This window comes from Muntiacus reevesi, chromosome 4 (genome assembly GCF_963930625.1).
Source record: "Muntiacus reevesi chromosome 4, mMunRee1.1, whole genome shotgun sequence".
NCBI lineage: Eukaryota > Metazoa > Chordata > Mammalia > Artiodactyla > Cervidae > Muntiacus > Muntiacus reevesi.
The window spans coordinates 144,328,148-144,350,814 of record NC_089252.1 but is presented as its reverse complement, the minus strand read 5'-3'; the positions used below and the strand labels follow the sequence as shown (position 1 = coordinate 144,350,814).

At 48.5% G+C, this 22,667-nt stretch overlaps 2 protein-coding genes across 12 annotated transcripts in view; one reads left to right on the top strand and one right to left on the bottom strand.

Annotated features, from left to right (window-relative positions):
- SCN8A (sodium voltage-gated channel alpha subunit 8) overlaps positions 1-13,577 on the top strand; it is a 119,713-nt gene extending 106,136 nt beyond the window's left edge. For 8 of the 11 annotated variants that reach the window (XM_065934375.1, XM_065934371.1, XM_065934365.1 and 5 more), the window contains 5 exons: positions 1,820-1,873; positions 2,409-2,546; positions 3,727-3,831; positions 6,428-6,698; positions 9,798-13,577. In XM_065934375.1, the coding sequence (XP_065790447.1) occupies positions 1,820-1,873; positions 2,409-2,546; positions 3,727-3,831; positions 6,428-6,698; positions 9,798-10,945 (1,716 nt within the window). In that variant the 3' untranslated portion in view covers positions 10,946-13,577. Of the gene's footprint in view, positions 1-1,819; positions 1,889-2,408; positions 2,547-3,726; positions 3,832-6,427; positions 6,699-9,797 lie in introns of all 11 variants that reach the window. The other 3 variants (XM_065934373.1, XM_065934370.1, XM_065934374.1) reach the window with 1 other exon arrangement.
- Positions 13,578-17,253: 3,676 nt separating this feature from the next.
- Positions 17,254-18,174, bottom strand: TMDD1 (transmembrane and death domain 1). The gene has a single exon (XM_065935059.1). It carries the CDS (start codon positions 18,172-18,174, stop codon positions 17,254-17,256), a length of 921 nt encoding a protein of 306 aa, XP_065791131.1.
- Between the last annotated feature and the right edge of the window lie 4,493 nt (positions 18,175-22,667).

Sequence of the window (22,667 nt, the reverse complement as noted above, 5' to 3'; positions counted from 1 at the left end):
ACGGTTAGCAGAAATCTCATTTCGTTCTTTTTCAGCCCTATGTCCAGAATCAGGGTTGCTCTTAAGTCAGGGGTCACTGTCATTTCCCAAAGCAGTTCCAGGGAAACACCCCTCCTGAATACTGTGAGGTCTCCAAGACCTCAGTCAAGGGAATCTGTCATTGTGCTTAGAAGCTGAGTTCTGCTTAGCAACAAATAAGGATTTCTGCAACACACTATGGTTGCAGAGAAATCACCTTCTCTCTCCAGGACAGAAGTATGTAGTTAAAGTAGGTAAGTCACAGACCAAAAAGAAGAAAAAGGGGCAATTTTGATGGAGCAGAACAATCCCACATTACTGCTATGCTAGAGTTAACTGAAGAATATGACAATATAACGATGCTATGATGCTGCCACTATGTCATCTTAACCGCAGAGAAAGGTCTCAATGTATCAGAGCAAGAAATGAAGCATTTCATCATGTCTAGTTTTCTCTTTCTCTCTGGCCAATTTTTTGGAGTGTTTGACAAGATAATATGATGCAGTGAACGCTCCTGGGCTTTGAAATCAGATGTATGTTTGAGCCATACTCCGACGTTTATTGGATATGTAACCTTGGACAAATTACTCAACCTCCCTGAGTCTTTTTCTTCATCTGTTAAATTTGAATAGTAATACCTTGCATGGTGGTTAAGCAGATTCATGGTGACTTATTAACGTTCCCTAGCACAATGCCTGGCACACAGCAGGCACATGCTTAATTAATAATGTTTGCTATTATGTTTCTTTGTTACTATTACAACTGTTTCTACATCATATAGTTTCTGGGAGTATTAAATATGATAGTGCAGGTGAAGCACTCGAGTATAGTAAACTCTTAACTGTTAGCTAGTAGAAGGAGGCTGAGTTAATGGGATGAACAGTGGTTTATCCCATTCCACAGCTCTTTAGTTGTTCTGTCCCGGTTCAAAAAATTGGACCCACAGATTGAACCAGAATTGGAGCAGCTTCAAGAAACCAGTGCCCATCAGCTGGCCAAACGTTGTACTGGGTCCCCACCATATGCCAGGCACTGTGCTTGGGCATTACCAGGGCCATCAGATGAATAAAGAACTACCCAGGCCCTGAGAAAACTTAGAATCTGGTTGAGTTAATAAAACATAAAATAAATGGTAAACATGGAGGCTGTTAAATTGGTTACCCATATTAGTTTCCAAAATCAGGTTAGGCACAATGAGAGAGCTGGGTAGGGGCTGCCTAGAATAAAGCCTGTATTGCCACTACAGTAGGGTAAATTTGTGTTACTTAAGAGGGAACAGTTCTGGTTGAGGTTTTTTCTTAATGCAACTATGAATTTTTCAAACCGCCATTACTTAGTTTAACACCGTTTTTTAAAACGACCCCTTCATGGAGGAGAGGTAAGTTCTGAGTAACCTCATATTCATAAATATGAGTTTGCCCTTGCTTTAGGCAACCTTCTTAGACTCATTCCGAAAACCTTTTGTAACCTCAGTAGATCCCTGCCATTCATAAATATGAGTTTGCCCTTGCTTTAGGCAACCTTCTTAGACTCATTCTGAAGACCTTTTGTAAAAGTATTGACTCAACTACCATTGTCAGCATGTTCCTCTGCCAGACTTTGATGTTATACTCAGGGACTTAGACAAAGCTCCCTTGGCACCTGTATTAACAAACAGAAAATTTCTGTGTCCACGTGAGGCTGCACCCAAACTTCCTGACTTGTGTTCTTACAGAACCTAAGCCTGCCTTTTTGACCCTACCTAGACTCCACCCACCCACCCCCTAACAGGCACAGTCTAATGACTGACTCTGTTTGCCAGGCAACCTTCAAAGGCTGGATGGACATCATGTATGCAGCTGTAGATTCCCGAAAGGTAAGGATATACCTGGTGAAAGCACAACCTTCTTAAATGATTAGAAAGCTCATGGCATGGTGAAGCTCAGTCAAGAAAGAGAGAAAGGGTTAGAACAGTTACTGCTTGTCTTATTGATTATAGATCACTTTCCTCCTCTCAGTGAGTATTATAGATCACTTTCCTCCTCTCAGTGAGTTCTCACTCACTCTCTTAACAGTGGCTCCAGATGGTTAGGCTGCTGGCTTTCACCTGACCCTCATGGAACTGTCTACTCTTCCATGCCGATTTGAACTAAGTGTGGCTCCTAGCAGACAGCCCTCCCTTCTCCTTCCCCTCACAGCTTGCATATTCTCCACCTATGTCCTGGCAGGAATAACACCTTTTCAGGGCAGGACCTGCCAGTGTGGAAAAGCAGACAGAATCTAGGGCTCCCACTCCAGCTTGCTCAATGGCTCAGGTGGTTGATGTAGCTGATGGCCTTGGAATGTCAAAATCTCCTACCTGATCCCCCAAGCTAGGAGCTGACTCTCTTTTCTCTCCTTTCTTTTGACAGCCTGATGAGCAGCCTAAGTATGAGGACAACATCTACATGTACATCTACTTTGTCATCTTCATCATCTTCGGCTCCTTCTTCACCCTGAACCTGTTCATTGGTGTCATCATTGATAACTTCAATCAACAAAAGAAAAAGATAGGTCTCCTCCCCGCATTGCCGGTGGCCAGAGGTCAACCCAGTGCCTCTCGGCACTTCTGTCCCTCTGTCTGGAGAAAAACTCCTCTCTTTCTTTAGAATCCACATCATGACATCACTGTGGCACAGCCGGACAGTACATTAGCCCCAGCCAGCTCGTTGTCTTTTGCTGGATTTTGCAGTGTGAGGTTTTCCACACTTACTAGACCAAACCAGCAATTTACTGGTACCAAATTTACTAGCAATCCTTGAGGCTCTTTACTGGGTTTAACCTCCCACCAGAGAGAGGTTGGGTCCCAGAGGGTCTAGCAACAGCTGAAAAGGAAAGCAGCAGATGAACAGCTTTAGTGAGAAGTAGAAACTGTGTCAACTTGTCATTATCTTTGTTACTTCGTGGACCACCAGCACATTGGGATTTGAGAGATCAACCTTGGAAAGCTCACTTCCTCACTTGTCCCAGATGGTTAACACTTTTTCTAAAGCAAATTGAAAAGATTACTCTTGTTCATTTTCTAAATCAAGTGTGTCCCAACAAACTCCAAGGAACTTCTCAAATTGCTCCCACCAAGATTTCTGAATTTTTAATATTGTCGAAAATGGGCCACTAGCTAGGACTTAAAAATCCTTTCATTTTAAAACGTCTTTTTCAAAAATAAATAAATAAAATGTCTTTATCAAGAATTGTATTAGGAAAGAAGTAAAGTGAAAAGTGAAGTCGCTCAGTCGTGTCCGACTTTGCGAACCCATGAATTGTAGCCCACCAGGCTCCTCCATCCATGGGATTTTCCAGGCAAGAGTACTGGAGTGGGTTGCCGTTTCCTTCTCCATAGGAAAGAAGGCCCCTCCAAAATTTATGAAGATGTGTTTGGAATCATGGCTCTCAAATTTACCCTTCCCTGAGGGTCTGTCAGTCTATTTCCTTCCTTCCTTCCTTCCCATCTCCTAGCAGATCTCAGAAATCCCAAGCTGAAAACAAAGACAGGTGTATTTTTGAGTTAGAATAGTTGTCAGGTCTTCCTCACTCTGGGACGGCCATTAGCTAAACTGACCTCTGGCTTACAGTGAAGAGGGTGACCCCTGGTTTACAGTGAAGGGTGTAAGGCCTTCTGGGTTCTCAGGGCTGCACCTACAGCATGTAAGAGCCAGTTGTAATTGCACATCCTCTTTTTCCCTCCTTTACTTTGGAGGTCAGGACATCTTCATGACTGAAGAACAGAAGAAGTACTACAATGCCATGAAAAAGCTGGGCTCAAAGAAACCACAGAAACCCATCCCCCGCCCTCTGGTGAGTTCATTGTGCCAGCCCAGGGCAGGGTGAGACTCCCTACGAAGACACGGCAGAGTTACTGCAGAGAAAGGAAGGGGCAAGTGAGGAGCAGCCTGTGTCCTCCAGTCCACCCCTGCTGTCCATCCACAAGATCTGAGGACGGGAATTTCCTGGCGGTCCAGTGGTTAGGACTCTGTGCTTTCACTGTCAGGGGCACGGGTTCAGTTCCTGGTCAGGGAACTAAGATCCGGTGAGTTGTGCAGAGCAGCCAAAAACAAAAAGATCTGAGGAAGAAGGGAGGACAGGGATTAAGGTACGGAGTGGCTTTGCATTTGCACCTAGCCTTTTCTCTGAGCCTTCCTTGGGTGGCAACAGAGAGTCGACGTGTTGACCACATTTGCTCTCGCCCTGATAGAGAGATGTTTGTTTTAAGAGACCACATAAAAATTAATAGCAGAATGTGACGTGAAAGCTGATCTCTTTCCTATAAGCACAAGATAGGATTTGGTCATTGTTTTCTCCATGCTGTCCTTAACAAGTAAATCTTTGCAGGAATGTGCCTGAAAGTGAAAAGAATGCTCTTTTCTAGTTATTTGTGAGAGCAGACAAGAGTGAAACTAGGGAAGTTAGGTGGCCCAATTTCCTCCCTTGAACTGAGCCTTTTGTAAAACAGACTTGGGGACAGGGATTCTGCATGGCCCTCGTGTTGGGGATCGTCCTCTTGCTTCAGAGAAGGAGATGCTATGTTCCTGAAGCCATACACCCTGCTAGGTGGGATGTGACCCCCAAAAGCCAGGCTCAAAGTACCATCTTCTATAACTTTTATTTAAAGTAACTTTTTACTTAAAATAAAATTTAAAAAACCTACAGCAGAACTCTTAAAAGCGTACCTGACAGCCTAATTTGTAAAAATAAAAGTGGAGCTATTTCGTTTGAGTCAAGAATGGGAGTCCCAGGTTTGGGCCAGTCTTCTGAGGAGAGCAAAAGACAAGAATGGGTGTCTGAGAGCCTTTTCCTGACTTAGCCCCACATCCCTGTTTCTGGTGACCTCCTCTCCCCAAATCCTGAGGGAGACGAAAGCCCTTGCTCATTGCAGAACAGTTTGAAAACCACCAAGTTAAGTAATCCTAAAAACAAGCATATGCTTAAGTGCCTAGGTACCCGAAAAAAATCAGAGAGCTCTTAAGAAAGAGAATATTTTTTATATTTCTTTGATGTTAGTTTCCGCATTGTGATAGAAGTGTGGCCAGAGGGAATGGACGAGGGCTGACATTTCTAAAACTCTCTTCAGTGCTTTGTACATGGGACCCTGCGTGTATTTTCTCCCCCGCTAACATAGAAATGTTCAGTGTGGTAGGAAGTGTCAATAGTTATTCCACAAATAGTTACAGATCTCCTACTGTGTGCCAAGCACTATGCAAAAAGTGATAAAATTTAGACACCACTATCATGGAGCTTACGGTGGAGTGGGGCTATAGATAATAAATAAGTAACCAACAGTAATTATAAAATGTGGAATCTTGTGAGGGAAAAAAAATGCACTGAAGGGCCATGATAGAAAATAATGGAAGCCTGGCATGACTTCCAACAGAGTCGGGTCTATTTGAGTGGATGAGAAGGAGTCAGAATGCTGGGGAAGGAGATCCTGGAAAAGCAAATGAGGCCTTAAAAGTGGAAAATATTAGTGTAGCTAGTTGGTGATCAACTAGAGGAGGGGGTGTAAGGTGAGCAAGACCAGACTGTGGAAGGCACTTTTAAACCTAGGTTAACCACAGGAATTTTATTGCAAGCCTGATGGGAAACCGGTGAGAGCTTTTAAGTAGGAGAGTGATGTGATCCATTTCTGTTTTTAAGTAATCAACACTTGTCACTCTGTGAAGACTGTGTTGGATAAGGGCAAGAGAAGAAGCAGGAAGACCAGTCAGGAGACCCTTCTAGAGGTCCAGAGGGTCTAAGACTATGGTGGCTTAGGCTAGAGGAGGGCAACAGAAATGGAATGAAGTGGATGAATTCAAGGAAGAATCAACAGGGCCTGCAGTGCGTGGGATGAGGGATGAGGGAAAGGGAAGAGCAAGAATGACCCTTAGATTTCTGGCTTAGATACTGGATGAATAATCGCAGTGAGAAAGGAGCAAGTTGGGGGATGGTGGGAGAAAGGACTTGTTGAGCTCGAGATGCTTATGATTCATCCAGGAGCAGTGCCAAGCAAACAGCTCAGGAGTTTGGAGGAAAGATACAAGTTGGAAGAGAAAACACTTGGGAAACTAAGTATAGAGATACTGTGTGAGCAGTAGGAAAAGATGGTACTTGAGCTCTCCAGGGAAGAAAGAAGAGATGAAGGGAGAGAAGAAATGGCCAGCAAATGAGACCAAAAAGGGACAGCTGGAGAGGTAGGAAGGCACACGGAAGCATGTGATGGCAGAAAGAAGAGTGGTGATTTTAAAGAGCTCTTGATGAGGGAACGTTGACAGTGGTCTTTGTCCATCTCCTGCTGCTGGCCAGCCCTGCACCCGAGAAAGCAGAGAGGACTTTGATTCATAGGGTGGCAGCTCCCACAGTCTGCTGGGGAAGGTTTTCAAGAAGCCTTTTCTGTCTTTCCTCTCTCCCCACCCAGAACAAAATCCAAGGGATCGTCTTTGATTTTGTCACTCAACAAGCCTTCGACATTGTTATCATGATGCTCATTTGCCTTAACATGGTGACGATGATGGTGGAGACAGATACTCAGAGCAAGCAGATGGAGAACATTCTCTACTGGATCAACCTGGTCTTCGTCATCTTCTTCACCTGTGAGTGTGTGCTCAAAATGTTTGCCTTGCGGCACTACTACTTCACCATTGGCTGGAACATCTTCGACTTCGTGGTGGTCATCCTCTCCATTGTGGGTGAGTGGGGCAGGAGGGGCAGGGGAAGGGACCCGGCTGACCCTGAGGATGGGATTCCTGGGAGTGTGGCGAATGACACGGGGCTGAGGGGCCCGAAGGTTTACACTCGTGGTACCCTCAGTCATCTTGTGGGTCTGCCCTACATCGCTGACATGGGTCAGCAAGTTTCTGTGAGTGTTCACAGTAGTCTTGGACTAAAAATTCTGTGGTTGAAGAGGGGGAAAAAATTAGATTCGGTTCTTGCTTTCAAAGAGTTTACATTCTAACAAGGAAGGTGTAAAAAAAATTGTGTTTTAAAATCTGGCAATCAGTAGCAGTATAACGTGGAAAAAGTCATGGTAAGAGATTGTTACATTGGATATTAATGAGAATTCTGGTGATGATGGCTGTGTTAACACTTCTGCTGTTGCCAGCACTCATTTACTACAATTTCATGGTGCCAAGTAGTTTGAGAGTTTCTTCACTTGTGTTATCTCATTATGACAGCCCAGGAATCAAGGTATTTTATTATCTTTTGCTGTGAAGATGTCCAGAGTCACTCAACTCAGAGGTGGCAGAGACAGAACTCAAGCTGGTTTTTAACAGTGACTTTGTGGCGTTTGTTTTAACCAACAAAGGGCCTGGAAGGGCTGCTGTCCCGGCAGGCAGCGGAAATGCTGTCCTGTTGCCCACCCTCCTCAAAATTTCCCTGCCTTCCTCACGGGCTTCTCGAATGATGCCTCACTGCCTTGGTCCAGGTGGGTGTGACTCGAGCCACAGTGCCCGAGACAGGAAACCTGTCCCAGAGCTGAGGTCACGACTGTGGGCACCAGAAAGCAACTGTTCTCCCGCTGTCTAGTTCTGTCCTCCAGAGCACCAGGCCCAAAAATGTGTTCAGTAATCTCACATATTTCTCCTCAAGGAAAGAATCCCATAATGAAACCACTTTGGGCAACACTGTACATTGTATTTCCCTTCAGAGGGTCACAGGGCACATTAGCCCACAGGAGGCTCTTGGAAGTCTTGGAGTAAAGAATTCTGTTTAAAACACCATCCCACCTTTATCCAATCACAACACCCTGTTTTCAAGTAATAATAATGTTTCTCAGACTTCAATGGAATATACTCTGTGCCGGTCATCATTCTAAGTGTTCTACATGTTTTAATTCATGTAGTCATCACAACAGCCCTGTAAATATCCTGAGGAACCAAGGCATAGAGCAATTACTGAGATATGCAGCTGATGAGCGAGCAAGCCCAACCCCTGGCCTCAGCTCCACACTCGAAACCTCCCACCAAACACACTTTGGATAATGCTGCCCTTGACCACTGTTCTTGAACTTTTTCTGCCCACCCATCATTGAGTGGGATGGAAAACCCACAGATCAATGCCCCCTATTTTCAGATGGTACTTGAAAATAAGTAGGAAGAAGTGTTTCTCTTGATGCTTGGGATTTTTTTTAATATCATTAATTTGTTCAGAAACAAAAGTGTGGGAAAAAATCTTTTTAAATTAAGAAGAGTTGGGGTAAAACTTACCCTGGCACCTCCGAGAAAGTGAAAATGAAAGTGCCAGTCACTCAATTGTGTTCAGCTCTTTGCGACCCATGGACTATAGTCCACCAGGCTCCTCTGTCCATGGAATTCTCCAGGCAAGAATAACTGGAGTAGGTAGCCATTCCCTTCTCCAGGGGATCTTTCCAACCCAGGGATTGAACCAGGTCTCCTGTGTTACAGGCAGATTCTTTACCATCTGATCCACCAGGGAAGCCCAGCACTGGGTCTTGTAGGCACCTCCTAGAGAACCCCTTAAAAGTTGACTCCACTGCCTAGATAGCTGTCTGCCTATCTCTCCCCACTTTTCTCTGGCACAGTAAAACATTCATCCTCAAGACCCCAACAGGTTGTCTGCCTACTCTGCACTTCCTGTACCTCGTCCCTTCCTGAAATTTAGGATTCTTTCCTAGCATAAAACCTTAAAATAAGTTTTCTGCAGTTCACTGCCCCAGTGTTTATGAGTCCCCAGGATTGGAGGCTATTTCTTTATTTAAGTGAAGTCTCCTGTGGGCTGAAGCTCACTCTGTCTCATGGGGGCTCCACGGCAGGAGAGGACACGGAAGGAAGAGCATGTGGTGTCAATGCCACCCTTCAGTTGTTGTCTCCCAGCTGTTTCATTGCCTCTTCCTTCTGTGACCCTCCCACTTTCACTCTGTAGTTTTAAAGGCAAGTGGTCTGGGGAGGTGGACCCCTGGAGGAATGTGAACAGAAATAGGCCCTTTGATATGTGTGTTTCATATCCTGTTAATGCCTTGACATTTTTATCTGCTGATACTGGTTTCTGATTTATGACTTTAAACACAAAATCTAGAAACTGTGAGTTGAAAACCACTCCTGAGAAGTCCCTTTAGTTTGCAGGCGAGTTTGGTGGGGCAGGGACATGGGGCCATGAGAAACCAGAAATGTCTTTCAGAGCCAGGAAGAAAATGCCCTGAGAATTGATGACCTTAGCAGACTAAGATTTTGCAACCACAGGGTGGAGCCGGGACTTCTCATTCACTGTTTGTGAATGTGGCAATTTGACAGCAGTTTGGAGAAGAATCCATAACATCTCAGGGAGTCATGCACAGACAAATCTGAAAACAAAAACAAAAACCCAAATTTAACACCAGAGATCAATCTCACAAAGTCATGTTAGGTTTCAAAAGCAAATTAGAGATCTAGAAGGAAAAAAACATTAAAAAAAGGCAAATTAGAGATCTAGAAAGATAGATATGGTATGATTCCTTAAACCTTGTAGACTGCTACCTATATATTTCATACCTAGCAAAATTATGAAGACAGAGATGATGCATGCCATCTACAGGATAGTGGTTGCTTCTGGCGGTGATAAGTGGAAGCAGACTTGGTGTATGGGTACTGTTGTTCTCTCTGCTTTTCTACATGTTTGAAACGTGATTTTCTTTTGAGAAAATTTTTTTTATTATGAGAGTTCAGATTGGCTAGTAAGGCACTCACTCTATAAAGTCCTTTGAAGTTAAGGGTTCCATAGTGCCAGGTGACATAAGTAAAGAGGAGCGGCATCTCCAATCTCAGTAACATGTCTCCCGTTCCCCTTCTTAGGAATGTTCCTGGCTGATATCATTGAGAAATACTTTGTCTCCCCAACCCTGTTCCGAGTCATCCGATTGGCCCGTATTGGGCGCATCCTGCGTCTGATCAAAGGCGCCAAGGGAATTCGTACCCTGCTCTTTGCCTTAATGATGTCCTTGCCTGCTCTGTTCAACATCGGCCTTCTGCTCTTCCTGGTCATGTTCATCTTCTCCATCTTTGGGATGTCTAATTTTGCATACGTGAAGCACGAGGCTGGCATTGATGACATGTTCAACTTTGAGACCTTCGGCAACAGCATGATCTGCCTCTTTCAGATCACCACGTCGGCTGGTTGGGACGGCCTCCTGCTGCCCATCCTAAACCGGCCCCCTGACTGCAATTTGGACAAGGAACACCCAGGGAGCGGCTTTAAAGGAGACTGCGGGAACCCTTCGGTGGGCATCTTCTTCTTTGTAAGCTACATCATCATCTCCTTCCTGATTGTAGTGAACATGTACATTGCCATCATCTTGGAAAACTTCAGCGTAGCCACAGAGGAAAGTGCAGACCCTCTGAGCGAGGACGACTTTGAGACCTTCTATGAGATCTGGGAGAAGTTCGACCCCGATGCCACCCAGTTCATCGAGTACTGTAAGCTGGCAGACTTTGCAGATGCCCTGGAGCATCCTCTCCGCGTGCCCAAGCCCAACACCATTGAGCTCATTGCCATGGATCTGCCAATGGTCAGCGGGGATCGCATCCACTGCTTGGACATCCTTTTTGCCTTCACCAAGCGGGTTCTGGGAGATAGCGGGGAGTTGGACATCCTTCGGCAACAGATGGAGGAGAGGTTCGTGGCATCCAATCCTTCCAAAGTGTCTTATGAGCCAATCACAACCACGCTGCGGCGCAAGCAGGAAGAGGTGTCAGCAGTGGTCCTGCAGCGCGCCTACCGGGGACATTTAGCCAGGCGGGGCTTCATCTGCAAAAAGACAACTTCCAATAAGCTGGAGAATGGAGGCACACACCGGGAGAAAAAAGAGAGCACCCCGTCCACAGCCTCCCTCCCCTCCTATGACAGTGTGACTAAACCCGAGAAGGAGAAACAGCAACGGGCGGAGGAAGGACGAAGGGAAAGAGCCAAAAGACAAAAAGAGGTCAGAGAATCCAAGTGTTAGAGGAAAGCAAAAATTCAACATTGTACAGACTTAAAACTTGCAAGTGAAAGATTGTTTACAAACTTCCTGAATATTATCAATGCAGAACAGCTGTGGAGACACTTTATCCCGAAGATCTATACCAAACGTAGTCTGCTTACCACGTACCACGGTTGCATCTTGAGCAGTGACCTGCCAAGGGCAAAGGACCCTGCTCCCTGGACTCACGATTTTCTAATGCTTGGGCAGGTGGTTACTGCATGTTCCACATCAGTCAATGCAACTTAGGACAAAACTAACAGGATACATAAAACAGAGGTGAGGCTGCCGGGACCAGTGTATTTCCGTTGCAGCCAGATGGATTTTTTTGTTTGTTTTTCATTTTGTTGATTCTCAGAAGCAGAAAGCATCACTTTAAAAGTTTGTTTGTTCATGCAAACTCTATTTGCATTCTTACATTAGTTAAGCTAAGCAGCAAAAAGAAAAAACACACACACTCACATTTAGCCCATGTCATTTACTTGTCAGTTTCTTTGACATAAAGCCGCATCTTCTCCACATGGGCTTCACGTGGTTTGGAGATGGGTGGGGGAAAACAATCAGGTTTCTTCAGGCTGAGGAGGACTTGCTCAGGCCGATTCCAAACATTGTGTTCGTTCAATGCGTAGAAATGATTTGCATGATGGCATGCCGTGATCAGGAGTCATGCATGAGAACCATACACCACAGGACACTACTGATCCTGTCCCCTGCACTGGGTCAGCCTTTGGACAGGACCCAGCCCTGCACCGTTCACTGTATTTGGAGAAAAAATGGTAAGCATTCCATACCCGCTGCAATTCTTTCTGAATTCTTAGAAGTCTTTCATACACCTTCTGGGTAGGGAAACATAACCAACCAATTGACCACCACCACCAACAAAAAAAAACAAACCCAGTCCAACAAGCAGATGGATCCGTTGTGTGTATATGTTTAACAGACATCTCTAACATACAGCCATTGTTGCACATTTTGAAAGATGAACTCTTTAATGCTGCTCTGTGTCCTGTACGTGGGGAAACTTTGATCTCGAATGGCTTGTATTAATGTCACTGTAAAACCAAATCTTAGGGCTAAAAACAAAAATCAAAAAAGTTTTTTTCATTTATATCTTGCAATATTTATGATGATTGTTTAGCCTTCATACTGGACAACTGACACTTTTTGGGGGCAGAGATAAAAGTGCTATTCAGAGTAGCATGTTATCTCTAGAAGGTCATTTGGGGAACTTAAAACAACCTTTCGTTGGGGGTAAAGGGGTGCTCACTTCATCAGTATCATGTCCTTCTGCATTGTGGCTTTCTCCGGGCTGGGGTCCACATGGCGAGGGGTTCAGATATTCCGAACGGGCCTCTCTCTTCTATGGAGTAGTTGTCACAAGCTCAATCGCTGCACAGTTCCTCTTGCCTCCATCACATTCTTCCACCATGCAGGGCTTCCTTTACCCACAGAGGTGGGTGAGGGCAGCAGCATTGAGCTATGGCTGTGGTTTCTTTTCATTTCTTATTAGGATAAATGGTCACTGGTGGGACCTCAGGAGAGATGGAGCCGCCTCTGAACCCAGCCCACTTGATTTCTTTATTGCACTGGTTCTCATGAGAAAGCAATTTAATATGAATCCTTAAGAACTTCCAGCTTCCCCCAGCACATTCCCTTTCAGCCAATTTCGCCATCTGCTTAGCGACCTGCACATTGTCATTGGAGGGTGGCTTTGGCGGGGAGCGTCATAGCTTCCGTTCTGTCTCCCACTTCCGGGAAGAGAGTTCTTAGTCCAGGGGTTTCTCATCCGATGACTAGATTTCAGAGCTAAGATGCTGCAGGTGAATGTGTCAGGAAGTCGATTCAAAGAATGAGGAGAGACCTCAGCATGCAAACCAAATCAAAATGAATTCTTCCTGAACCATACGGTAGAGGGGGAAAAACAACCCATAGTCAGACACACCAATCGGCCTTGCAGTAGGAGCACTTTGGATGTAATTTCACAGTCCACCTGACTAGTTTTGCATAGAACAAACCACAGCCAGTCAGTAAGCAGAGCTTTCTATCTTGCTGGACCATTAGAAACTCTGTCCAGTTCTCAGAAGCCTGCTTCTGCGACACCATCCGTAGAACTTTTTGTACTACACCCGATTCCACCTTGGGAAGGCGTTTTCTTCAGTGACCCTGCTAACTGCTAGGATGAATGTATAGTTAACATGTACAGGCTACATCGTAAACAGCACAAAACAGAAGCTGACGTGTGGTTATTCTTTTTAAGAGAATTATAAATACTGTAATATATCATTTTATTTTATTGGCATGCCTTTTTGTAAATACAAAGTATTAACTTATTAAATAGGAAATGGCTTCTGGCTTATGCCATTGTCATGTTTATTTTTATTTTTTATACTTTTATTTCTTCTTAGAACTTAGATGCTGTCAGCCAATGTACATCCCCAAACCAGACAGACAGACAAAAAATTTTTTATTGCTAATGGTCTTTTCCAAAACAACAAAAAAATATATATATTTTTGTTCCAATGTGCAATAAATTCTAACCACTTCTATGCAAGATTTGGCTAAACTTCATAATTGTTCTTGTTCTTAGGTCTTGAGATGGGCCACAGAGCTATAAGATCCCGCTCGTCCTCCAAGTGCTCGTGCTAGTGATGTCATTAAGCTACTAGAGCATATTAATGAGATTTTTTGAGCTCTGATCTTTTTTCCTCCCCCAGGCCCTGGTCTCCCCACCCAGCAGGCTATCTCCTCAGTGACACACACAGGCCTTGGTATCTGACACCCATCAGCCAGCTTCATAGGGAAGAAGCCACCTCCACTCTATTTGAAATTTCACTTTTTTTTGTTTGTTTGTTTCTAAAAAACTTTTCCCACCTTCTTTCTCCTCACCTGGTGGCCCTCCACCCACCCACTCGTTCACGCACTCTCGCACTCACCCGCCCTGCTCCACACTTCTTTGGTAGTAAGTGACACCATCACCAGCAGTTTACACCCGCAGTTAACAGGCATTGAACTGAAAGTCAGTGAAGGCGTTCTCACATGTCTTCACCCAGTGGATAAGTGGCAACGCTTTGCCAAATATTAACGAAGCCAATCAAAAAGCAGCAGCAGCCACAGTATCACTGCACATATATATATATAGATATATAAATACGATATAAATATTTATTTTTTGTAGCCAGGTCCTTGGTGCAGTATTTATACTCCAGAATCCACCTTTAAAAAAAGGACAAAAAGTAAAAAGACATGTGTGATGCTGTTAATTTAAAACGCAGAGCCAAAGCCACCGAGCAGCAGCTGACATGGTTGCTGGTTTGTGTGTGAAAAACACTTTCCCCTCTTCTTTTCTTTAACCTCCTTGTTGCTTAGGATGAGGAGACTCCGTCATTTAAAGCCGAGGGCGAGAGCAGGAGACACCCCAAGTCAGCTGCCTTGCACCCACCCCTCTGAATAAGCCACTCTTGGCATCAGAAGTTGACTGAGGAGAGATTAACAGAAACTCCCGGTCAAAGCCCCTGGAACAGCAATGCCCAGAGTGCTCTCATTTTTTGCTGCAACCAACGTAAGCTTGTAAAAGACCAATAGTAAAGACTAGTGTATTAGTGAATGCATGGAGGCCAGCACTGCTCTAACCAAGACGTGATGAAACATACATCACTTCTATAAGCCAAAAGGAAACAAAATAAAAATGACCCTTTTTACCGTACAAGGGAAGCCTGTCTTGGTGTGCGTTTGTTGCTTGACTCTCCCAATACTTTTTATTCCTGGGAAGTGGGACTTTAGCGCATTTGGGGAAAGGAGGGGAACGAAAGGGAGAGAAATGAGGATTTCTCGCAAAGTTCTGGCTAAAAAGCCAAGATTGGAGAGAAAACCGAAGTCCTGATCTCCCCAGGTCCCCACTCACCCACCGCGTGTGGCATTTGTCCCCCTGCTGGGCCACTGCTTCCAGGCCCATGATACCTATTCCTCACCGGTCCCCCAGCAGAGCCCCCAGAGATGATGTCAGCCAACCCAGCTGGGCTGGCCTTACTCCTGCCTTTTGCACCAGTATTTTAAGAAGAAAACCATTCCAACGCCCCACAGCTCGGGCGAGCACAATGCCCAACAGCCTCCACTCTGCTAGCTACTGCTGGGCCCTGCCCTCCATCTCCCCCACCTACAGACCAGCAGACTCAGCTGGTCTCATTGGCACCACCCCGCCCCGCTTTGGGGACACCCCTCTCTAGGCCACGTCTCCCAGTCCAGGAACACTCAGGAGGATTTTGAAGTGCCCACTCTAGTCCGCTCCAGGAGCTCCGCTCTGGAGAGAGATGGCTGGTAGGTCAGTCCCCATCCTCCCCTCTTGGCCCCCAGCCTCCAGGCCTGCTGTGGAGGTTAGATGGCCATGGTTGTGACTTAGTGACTGAGTCCTGGGCATCTTCTTGTAATGATGCCTCTTTCTTTTCTCAGATGTTGCCCAAAGTTTTGCAAAAAGCTTCGTTCATTTTCAGGTACCCCCACCCCCTAAAGAATTGGCTGCAGCTAGCCAGCCAGGGGGGACATCAGGAGAGAAGAGGGAGTCTGGGTGGGGAGGGGCCCAAGTTTTGCCATCTGGGCTGTGGCTCAGCATTGTGGTTTCTTGGATTCCCCTTCCAAGAGCACCAAGATTTCCTGTCAAAACGCTCCTGAGGCACCCCCTGCCCCTGCCCCCCCACTGCTCTTTGCTGTACATAGAGGCTAAGTGGGGTGGGGTGGGCAGGTGTGCACGTGTGGTGTGTGTGTGTGTGAAGAATGTATATAGGTAAAGGGGAGCGCGGTCCAGTGGTTCCAGAAAAGGGACAGAACTCCTGTGTTCCATCCCTAACTCGACCACTGACTCGCTGTGTGGCCTTGGGCAAGTCACTTAACCTCTCTGTGCCTCAGTTTCCCCGTCTGTAAAATGGGGATAATAATACTGACCTACCTCACAGGGGTGTTGTGAGGCTTTAACTAAATGTTTTGTAAAGTGTTTTTTGAGATACAGAGGCAAAGGCACTAGGGAAGGGCAAAGTATTTATTTGGACTTCCGGAAGATGAAATGGTACCATAAATGCTGCTATTCTGAGAGCCATTTTAAACTGCACTGCTCCAACCACCCCCGCTTCTCATCACCAGGACAGCAGGTCGAGAAAATGTCTTTCCTTTCACTTGCTTCTGGGGTTTGTGATTGTTCTAGACACAATTCTTTTACCCTTGCTGTATCTCCTTCCCTCACCCCCTCGACTTGTTCCCTGTTCCGTTTATGCGGAAATGGCAGAAATGCTTGAGAAATGAGAATGTATAAGTGGATTGGAAGTTTATAGTCTGAAATTTCAATTTTACTTTGTACTGTACATCTTTTTACTTTAGAATTTGCAATAAAGGGTTACGTCAATCTTGTTTTCAACTCTCCTCTTGGACTGGCCTGTCATTCTGTCATTACTCTCACACCAGAGCCCCTTGGCCCAGGGATGCCCACCCAGCAGGACCCCAGGGCGTCTGCTGTCCTTCCCCCTGGTGGGGGCACAGTCTGAGTGAAGTCGGTGTGGGGTCTCACCCAGGCTCAGCTCCCTTAGTGGGGCTGGCAGTGCCCCACCCACTCAGGTGGGTAGGGAGAGTTTGGGACTCCAGGGAGAGCTTCAGGAGGCCTTGCCTGAGTGGAGAGCAGATCGGGGGCAGCAACCCCTGGAAGTGGGCACAGCAGCCCCTGGAAGTGGGCGCAGGCACAGCAGCCCCTGGAAGTGGGCGCAGCCCCAGCAGGGCCTCAGAGTAACCTGAAGCCCTGCATCTCGTTTTCCCCCAGGGGCTTCCTCCTTTTCCCCCAGCTCCATTGCTTTTCACAGATCATTCCCCCTGGAGCTCAAACTTTTGGTTCAAAGCAGCTCTGCATTCAAACACCTGACTATGCCACTAACTAGTTGTGACCAGTTTCCTTATGTGTAATGTAGATAATACCTTCCTTCTTGGGTTTCTGAAGAGGGTAACAAATAATGTATGTAACTGCTTAGCCTAGGGCCTGGAACAGTGAGTGCTCAATAAATGGTAGCTCTTAGTGGAAGAGTTAAGTGCAAGATGAAGAAGGAACAAAAGCTGACACGAACTGGGGGGGCTGCCTCCCCTCCCATAGCCGGCAGACTGGCACCTGAGCCCCTCCTCTTCCACTGGCAGCCCCACTGGCTATGTAGTCATTCCCAACCAACTGATAAACTGATCGTTCCCACTGTTGCGTATTTTGTAACTTTTATATGTCAAAAGAGGCACACCACCAGGTCTGTGCTCCCATTTCACAGCTGGGGTCACAGAGGCAAGGAGGTATGGGACCCGCCTGCAGCCCAGGCCTCAGGGGACGCCAGCGGCTCTGCAGTCAAGAGCGGCTCCGCTTCCCCGCAGCCAGGAGCCCTGGCGGACCCAAGCAGGGGCGGGGTGGGCGGTCGGGGGCTGCCCAGCCACACCCAGTCGCCATCGCCGCCGGTGATCCACGGAATGAGCAGGATGAGCAGCGCTCCGACGCCCAGCGCCCCCCCGAAGCCGGTGAGGAAGCCGAGAGCCAGCGGCCCGGCCCAGCCCGCGGGGCTCCGCTGATACGGCCCCTGGGGCAGTCGCTCCACGATCAGCTCCAGCTCGTCCCAGTTGGTCTCGGGGACCGAGGAGCGGCGGGAACGCGGGGCCGGGGCGGGGGCCGGGGCCGGGACGGGGGCAGCGGGGGCGTCGGCTGTGGGCTCGTAGTGCTGCCCGAACTTGCGCAGCTGTAGCGTTGCCTGCTGGTGGAGGTTTTTGCCCAGCTCCCGAGCCACGTCTGGACGGCCGCTTCGCCGCAGGGCCCGGGCCACGCGGTCCCACGACAAGGACGGGGCCTCGGCAGCCAGCCAGGCCGCCAGCCCCTCCCGGCAGCCGTCGGACACGTCGGCAGGCTCGGCCGCCGGGCCCGCCGGCTCCCCCGCTGCCTCGCGCCTCCGCCGCCGTCGGCCTGGCATCTCCGACGTGGGCACAGGCTCGGGCTGCGCCAGCTGGTCCTCCGAAAGCCTGGCCAGCTCAGCCTCGACGTCCGGCTCCGGCGCCTTCAGCAGCGACTGGAAGTGGCCGCACTCCTCCGGGGTCAGCAGCTGGGCCAGGCGGACGGCCGCGTGAGGGCCCATGGCGTCCACGGCCCCCGCCGGAGCCAAAGCCCAGCCCCAGAGCGCCAGCGCCAGGGCCCCCGCCGGAGCCCCTGCCGCCATCGCCGAGGAGTGGGTGACTGCTATCCACCGACAGTGGGGGGAGGAGCTCCGAATGCCCGCGGGTGGGGGAGGGGGGCCAACATCCAGGTTTGGGTGGCAGGAACCAGGTTCCCACATCCAGGGACTAGGGGCGGGGGGAACATCCAGGGATGAGAAGGGGGTCCTCCAACACAACTTGGAGGAGGATCTCCTAACACCCAGAAAGGAGGAGTTACGAGGGGAGTCTCGTAAAAACCCCGGGGCTGAAATGAGTTTTCAATACCCAGAGATGGAGTAGGGGTACTGGAGGCTAGGATCCCCTGCCCTTATATTGAAATGCCTGCTGGAGGCCTCCTGTCTGGCCCATTTCCGTCAAACTTAGCAAGTCTCCAACATCTCATGATTCCCATTTACCGCCCCTCACCCTCCACCAGAAGCCTTAGACCCCTTACTCTCCTCATTTCCTATATCCAATCAATTCCCAAATTTTCTTATTACCTGCGTGCTGTTGCTGCAGTAGTGTCCGACTCTGCAACTCCATGGACTGTAACCCACCAGGCTCCTCTGTCCATGGTATTCTCCAAGCAAAAATACTTAAGTGGTTTTCCTCCCCTCCTCCAGAGGATCTTCCCAACCCAGGGGTACAACCCATCTCTTACATCTACTTTGGCAGGCGGGTTCTTTACCACTAGCCCACATGGGAAGCTTTCTTATTACCTACTGAATATGTATAGACTACCCTTTCCTGTCCTCCCACAGGTCCATCCAAACCCTCATGCTCTGTTTGGATAAAGTAAGCAATCCTCAAGTCCCCACGCTGCCTCCACACACACGGACTGAACTCACTTCCTTTCCCCAAGTAAGCTCAACTCAGGTGCTTCTTTAGATCTTGGACTGCACTCTCTGCTCTGCCTCAGTCACTCCTCAGCTGACAAGTCCTTTCTGGGATGCCCTCCCTGCCTCCCACCCACAGCCTTGGCCCTATGTCTTCTCTAGGCACCCCTATCTGCTCCTACAGCACCCTACAGCTCTGTCTTCATACTGTCTCCCCCATTTGACTGTGTGGGTGCCGAGTCATGTCTGACTCCTTGTGACCCCATGGACTATAGCCCACCAGGCTTCTCTGTCCATGGGATCCTCCAGGCAATACTGGAGTGGGTTGACATTTCCTCCTCCACGGGATCTTCCTAACCCCCAGATCGAACCCACCTGTCTTGCGTCCCCTGCATTGGCAGGCGGATTCTTTACCACTGTGCCTGGGAAGCGGCCCCATTTGACTGTAAGGGCTACCTGTTGTCCCTGTAGCAACTAGTGCATAACAGGTGTTCAGTTAAAGATTCGTTGAATCCATGTGTGAACTCTTTAACTTGCAAATCAGTCCCTGTCCACCAGTGACTAACCCCCTCCCCACCCCGCCCCCACAGGCTTCATGGAAGAGCCTCCTGGTGCAGCCTTATGGTCCCATTGTTCCTCTCCCTTCCCCTCACTCTTGCCCTCACTTTATGCTCTTGTAACTATAGTCACAGGTATGGTACAGTTTCCAGCTTCCATAACTTTGTCAAGCTGAACCTACCCAAACCAGTCCAGGAAGTGGTTCTGACCCAGCGCCAGTACCACCCCCACCCCCACCCAGTCAGGATCTTTTCTGGGCATTCTCGAAATAACCTGTGCATCCTTCATCAGGATACTTGCTGGAAATGAATTCAAGGATTTATTCAGTGTCTCCTATATGCACCAAACACTATGCTAGATGTAAGAATATAAAAATTTTTATAAGGTCCCTCCTCGAGCAGCTTTATCTAGCTATATTTTCAAATGATCCATTGTTGAGCTTTTCCCATCCTGTAATGTGGGCTCTCCAGAACTGAGGCTGTACTTAACCACTTCTGTATTCTGAGTGCTGTCTACACAGAGTAGGTGTGCAGTAAACCAACTAGATGGCAAGGGGGTCTGGACCTCCAAGGGCCGAGAGGGTTGGGGTCGCTGAGCCGCAGTTCATTGTGCTGGAGTCCTCACACTCAGGCACACCAGTTGTTTCTCTCGGAGCGGAAACTGCTTCATAGAATCTGGCCATGGGCGGACTTTGGCTCCTGAAAGCCCTGGATAGGCTCTAAGCCTGGGCCAGTGGAAGCCAGGGGGCCTGCTTCCCTGGCCGTTCCATGCATTTTTGATCATTTTGTTAAGCACATTCAGATCCTCAGGAAGTTGTGGCTCCAGACCTCTCACGGACATCTCCATACAGCCTTTTAAACAAGATGTTCCTCCCCAGTTTTTTGTGTCCCAGTTTATGTTGAGCTGTCGGTCTGGGGATTGACAGATGGTGGTAGACGAAGGATCCCAAGTGACCTCAAAGACTGGAACACGCGGTGTCTCCACCCTGCCCTCTGTCCCCTTTCCCTCCAACCAAGGATGGACTACAAATACGATCCTAGCTCTGGCCAACAAGGGCTGCTATCCAGGTTCTAAGTGAAACTTCCTCTTCAGCATTCATCTATTCATTCACCCACTCACTCACTCAGCAAACATATGAGCCCTTCTTCATCCCTCATGCTTCAGAGGTCGGGGGCTAAGTCAGTGAGCCTCTAGGAGCTCAGAATTGCAGGCAGGCCTTCCCTATCGAGGAGTTTTCCCCCCGGTGGTTTCACTTGTGTGGTAGGCACTCACAGTGCCAGAGTAATAGGAATGGTCATGTTTTGCTGAAGAAACAAACTCACCCAGAGCCACATCCATGGCACGAGCAGGCCTGGAAGCCCATGCATTCCCCAGAGGGCTCCCCACGTCCTGCTGCCCCCAAGAAATCCTCTGGAAACCACGTGTCATCGCTTTAATACTGTGTCATACTTTCTTTTAAAATACAGTCTCTTCTGAGGTAGACAGACCGAACTGCAGAGCGTCATCAGACAGGAGATAAATATATCCATGTACAACACGCATCAAAATGAGGTAGAAATGGTTACAGCTGGAGAGGAGGACCCCAACCCCAACGTGGGTAAAGGAAGAAGAGAGCCAGCCTGCCCTCCCCCCATCCCTGCCCCTGGATTCTTTGGTATGCCCCCCCACAACATTGCCAGAGCTGGACCTGCCCTTCTCCCACTCGCCCCAGTGCCCAAGAGGTAGGTGCTAGTAGACTGGGGGCTGTCTCCTTGTGCAAAGCTCCCCAAGGCCAGTAGAGGAGGCGGTGGGGGCCCTGGGTCTCGGTCAGTGAGCTCTTCCCCCCAACCCCCAGAGCTGTCTGCCTCTTGAAGGGATGGCTGAGATCCCAAATCCCCTCCCCAATGCCCTCCACCCACCCACCCCCCCTTATACATACACACACCTGAGAGAACCTGCTCACTCCCTGCTCCCCCCACGGGCCTTTCACAGCCAAGACCCTGCACCCCCTGCTTCTGAGGCCTTCAGTCAGCCAGCTCCGAGGAGCAGAAGGAAGGGCAGGGACCAAGGTGGGGAGGGAGAAGAGAAAACAGAGCAGCTTTCCTGTTAGCACTCCTAGACCAGCACAGACCCTCAGCACCTTGGCACCTGAAACATCCCCTTGGACTTCCTTCCAGCTGGGAGTGGGAGGTGGGAGAGACTGCAGGAGCTGTCAAGGTGGTGGGAGAGAGAAGTGGGGTGGTGGCTTGTCCCCCAACCTCTGGACCAAGGTCAGAGTTGTGAAATGGACTCCCCAAAGGCCCATCACAGGAAAGTTGGTGGGAAGAAGAATACAGTTCTCACAAGGAAGGGTGCCTAAGCCTGGACTTCCGGTGGAGAGTTTGGGACTGAGAATAAAAGTCCAATGTTTATTCAGGGGAACACAGCTGCCCATCTCCTTCACCCTCTCATAGCCCCTGGAGCTCTAGACTTAGGACCCTAAGAGAACAGGAGAGGTAAGAGTCCCCTCAGAACCTTTTCCTGCAATGGACGGACAGTCACTCACCCCGCCTCTGAGCCTCCCAGCAGACCATGGAGGCTGAGTCTGTAATGAACTCTGTGCCCAATCAGACCTGTGGCCAGACTACCTTCCCTCCAGAGGAAATCTTAGCATAAGTTACAGGAGACCTCTGCCTAGACAGGGACCAGGTGGGAGGACCTCTCTGGGGACTTTCCACCTGGGTCATCTTCCCATTTGGGCCCTCTCAGCCTACCTGCTAGGTCTGGGGCAGGCAGTGGGCAAGGGCATCCCAACTCTGGGTAACCAACCCTCCACACAAAACACCCCAGTCAGCTGAGGGGTGGGGCCTACAGGAAGAGCAGCAGGAAGGGAGCAAGACCTACCTCCTTCCAAATGCCACAACGCAGTCCTCATCACCTCTGCCTACAATCTTGGCCCTGAGGAGGAGGCCCCTACAATACATTCTGCTTCTGTCCCAAGAAGCGCAGGGGTTGGAGTGTGGCCTCTCCATCTTCCTCTCCCTTTCCCCTCAGGTCTCACTTTCTGAGTCTTCTGAGAGAACCTGCTTCCCTAGGGCTTAAGGGGTTGAAGGGCTGAGGGTGGGGGGGACACACACAGGAAAGCAGCCAAAATCTAACATTCT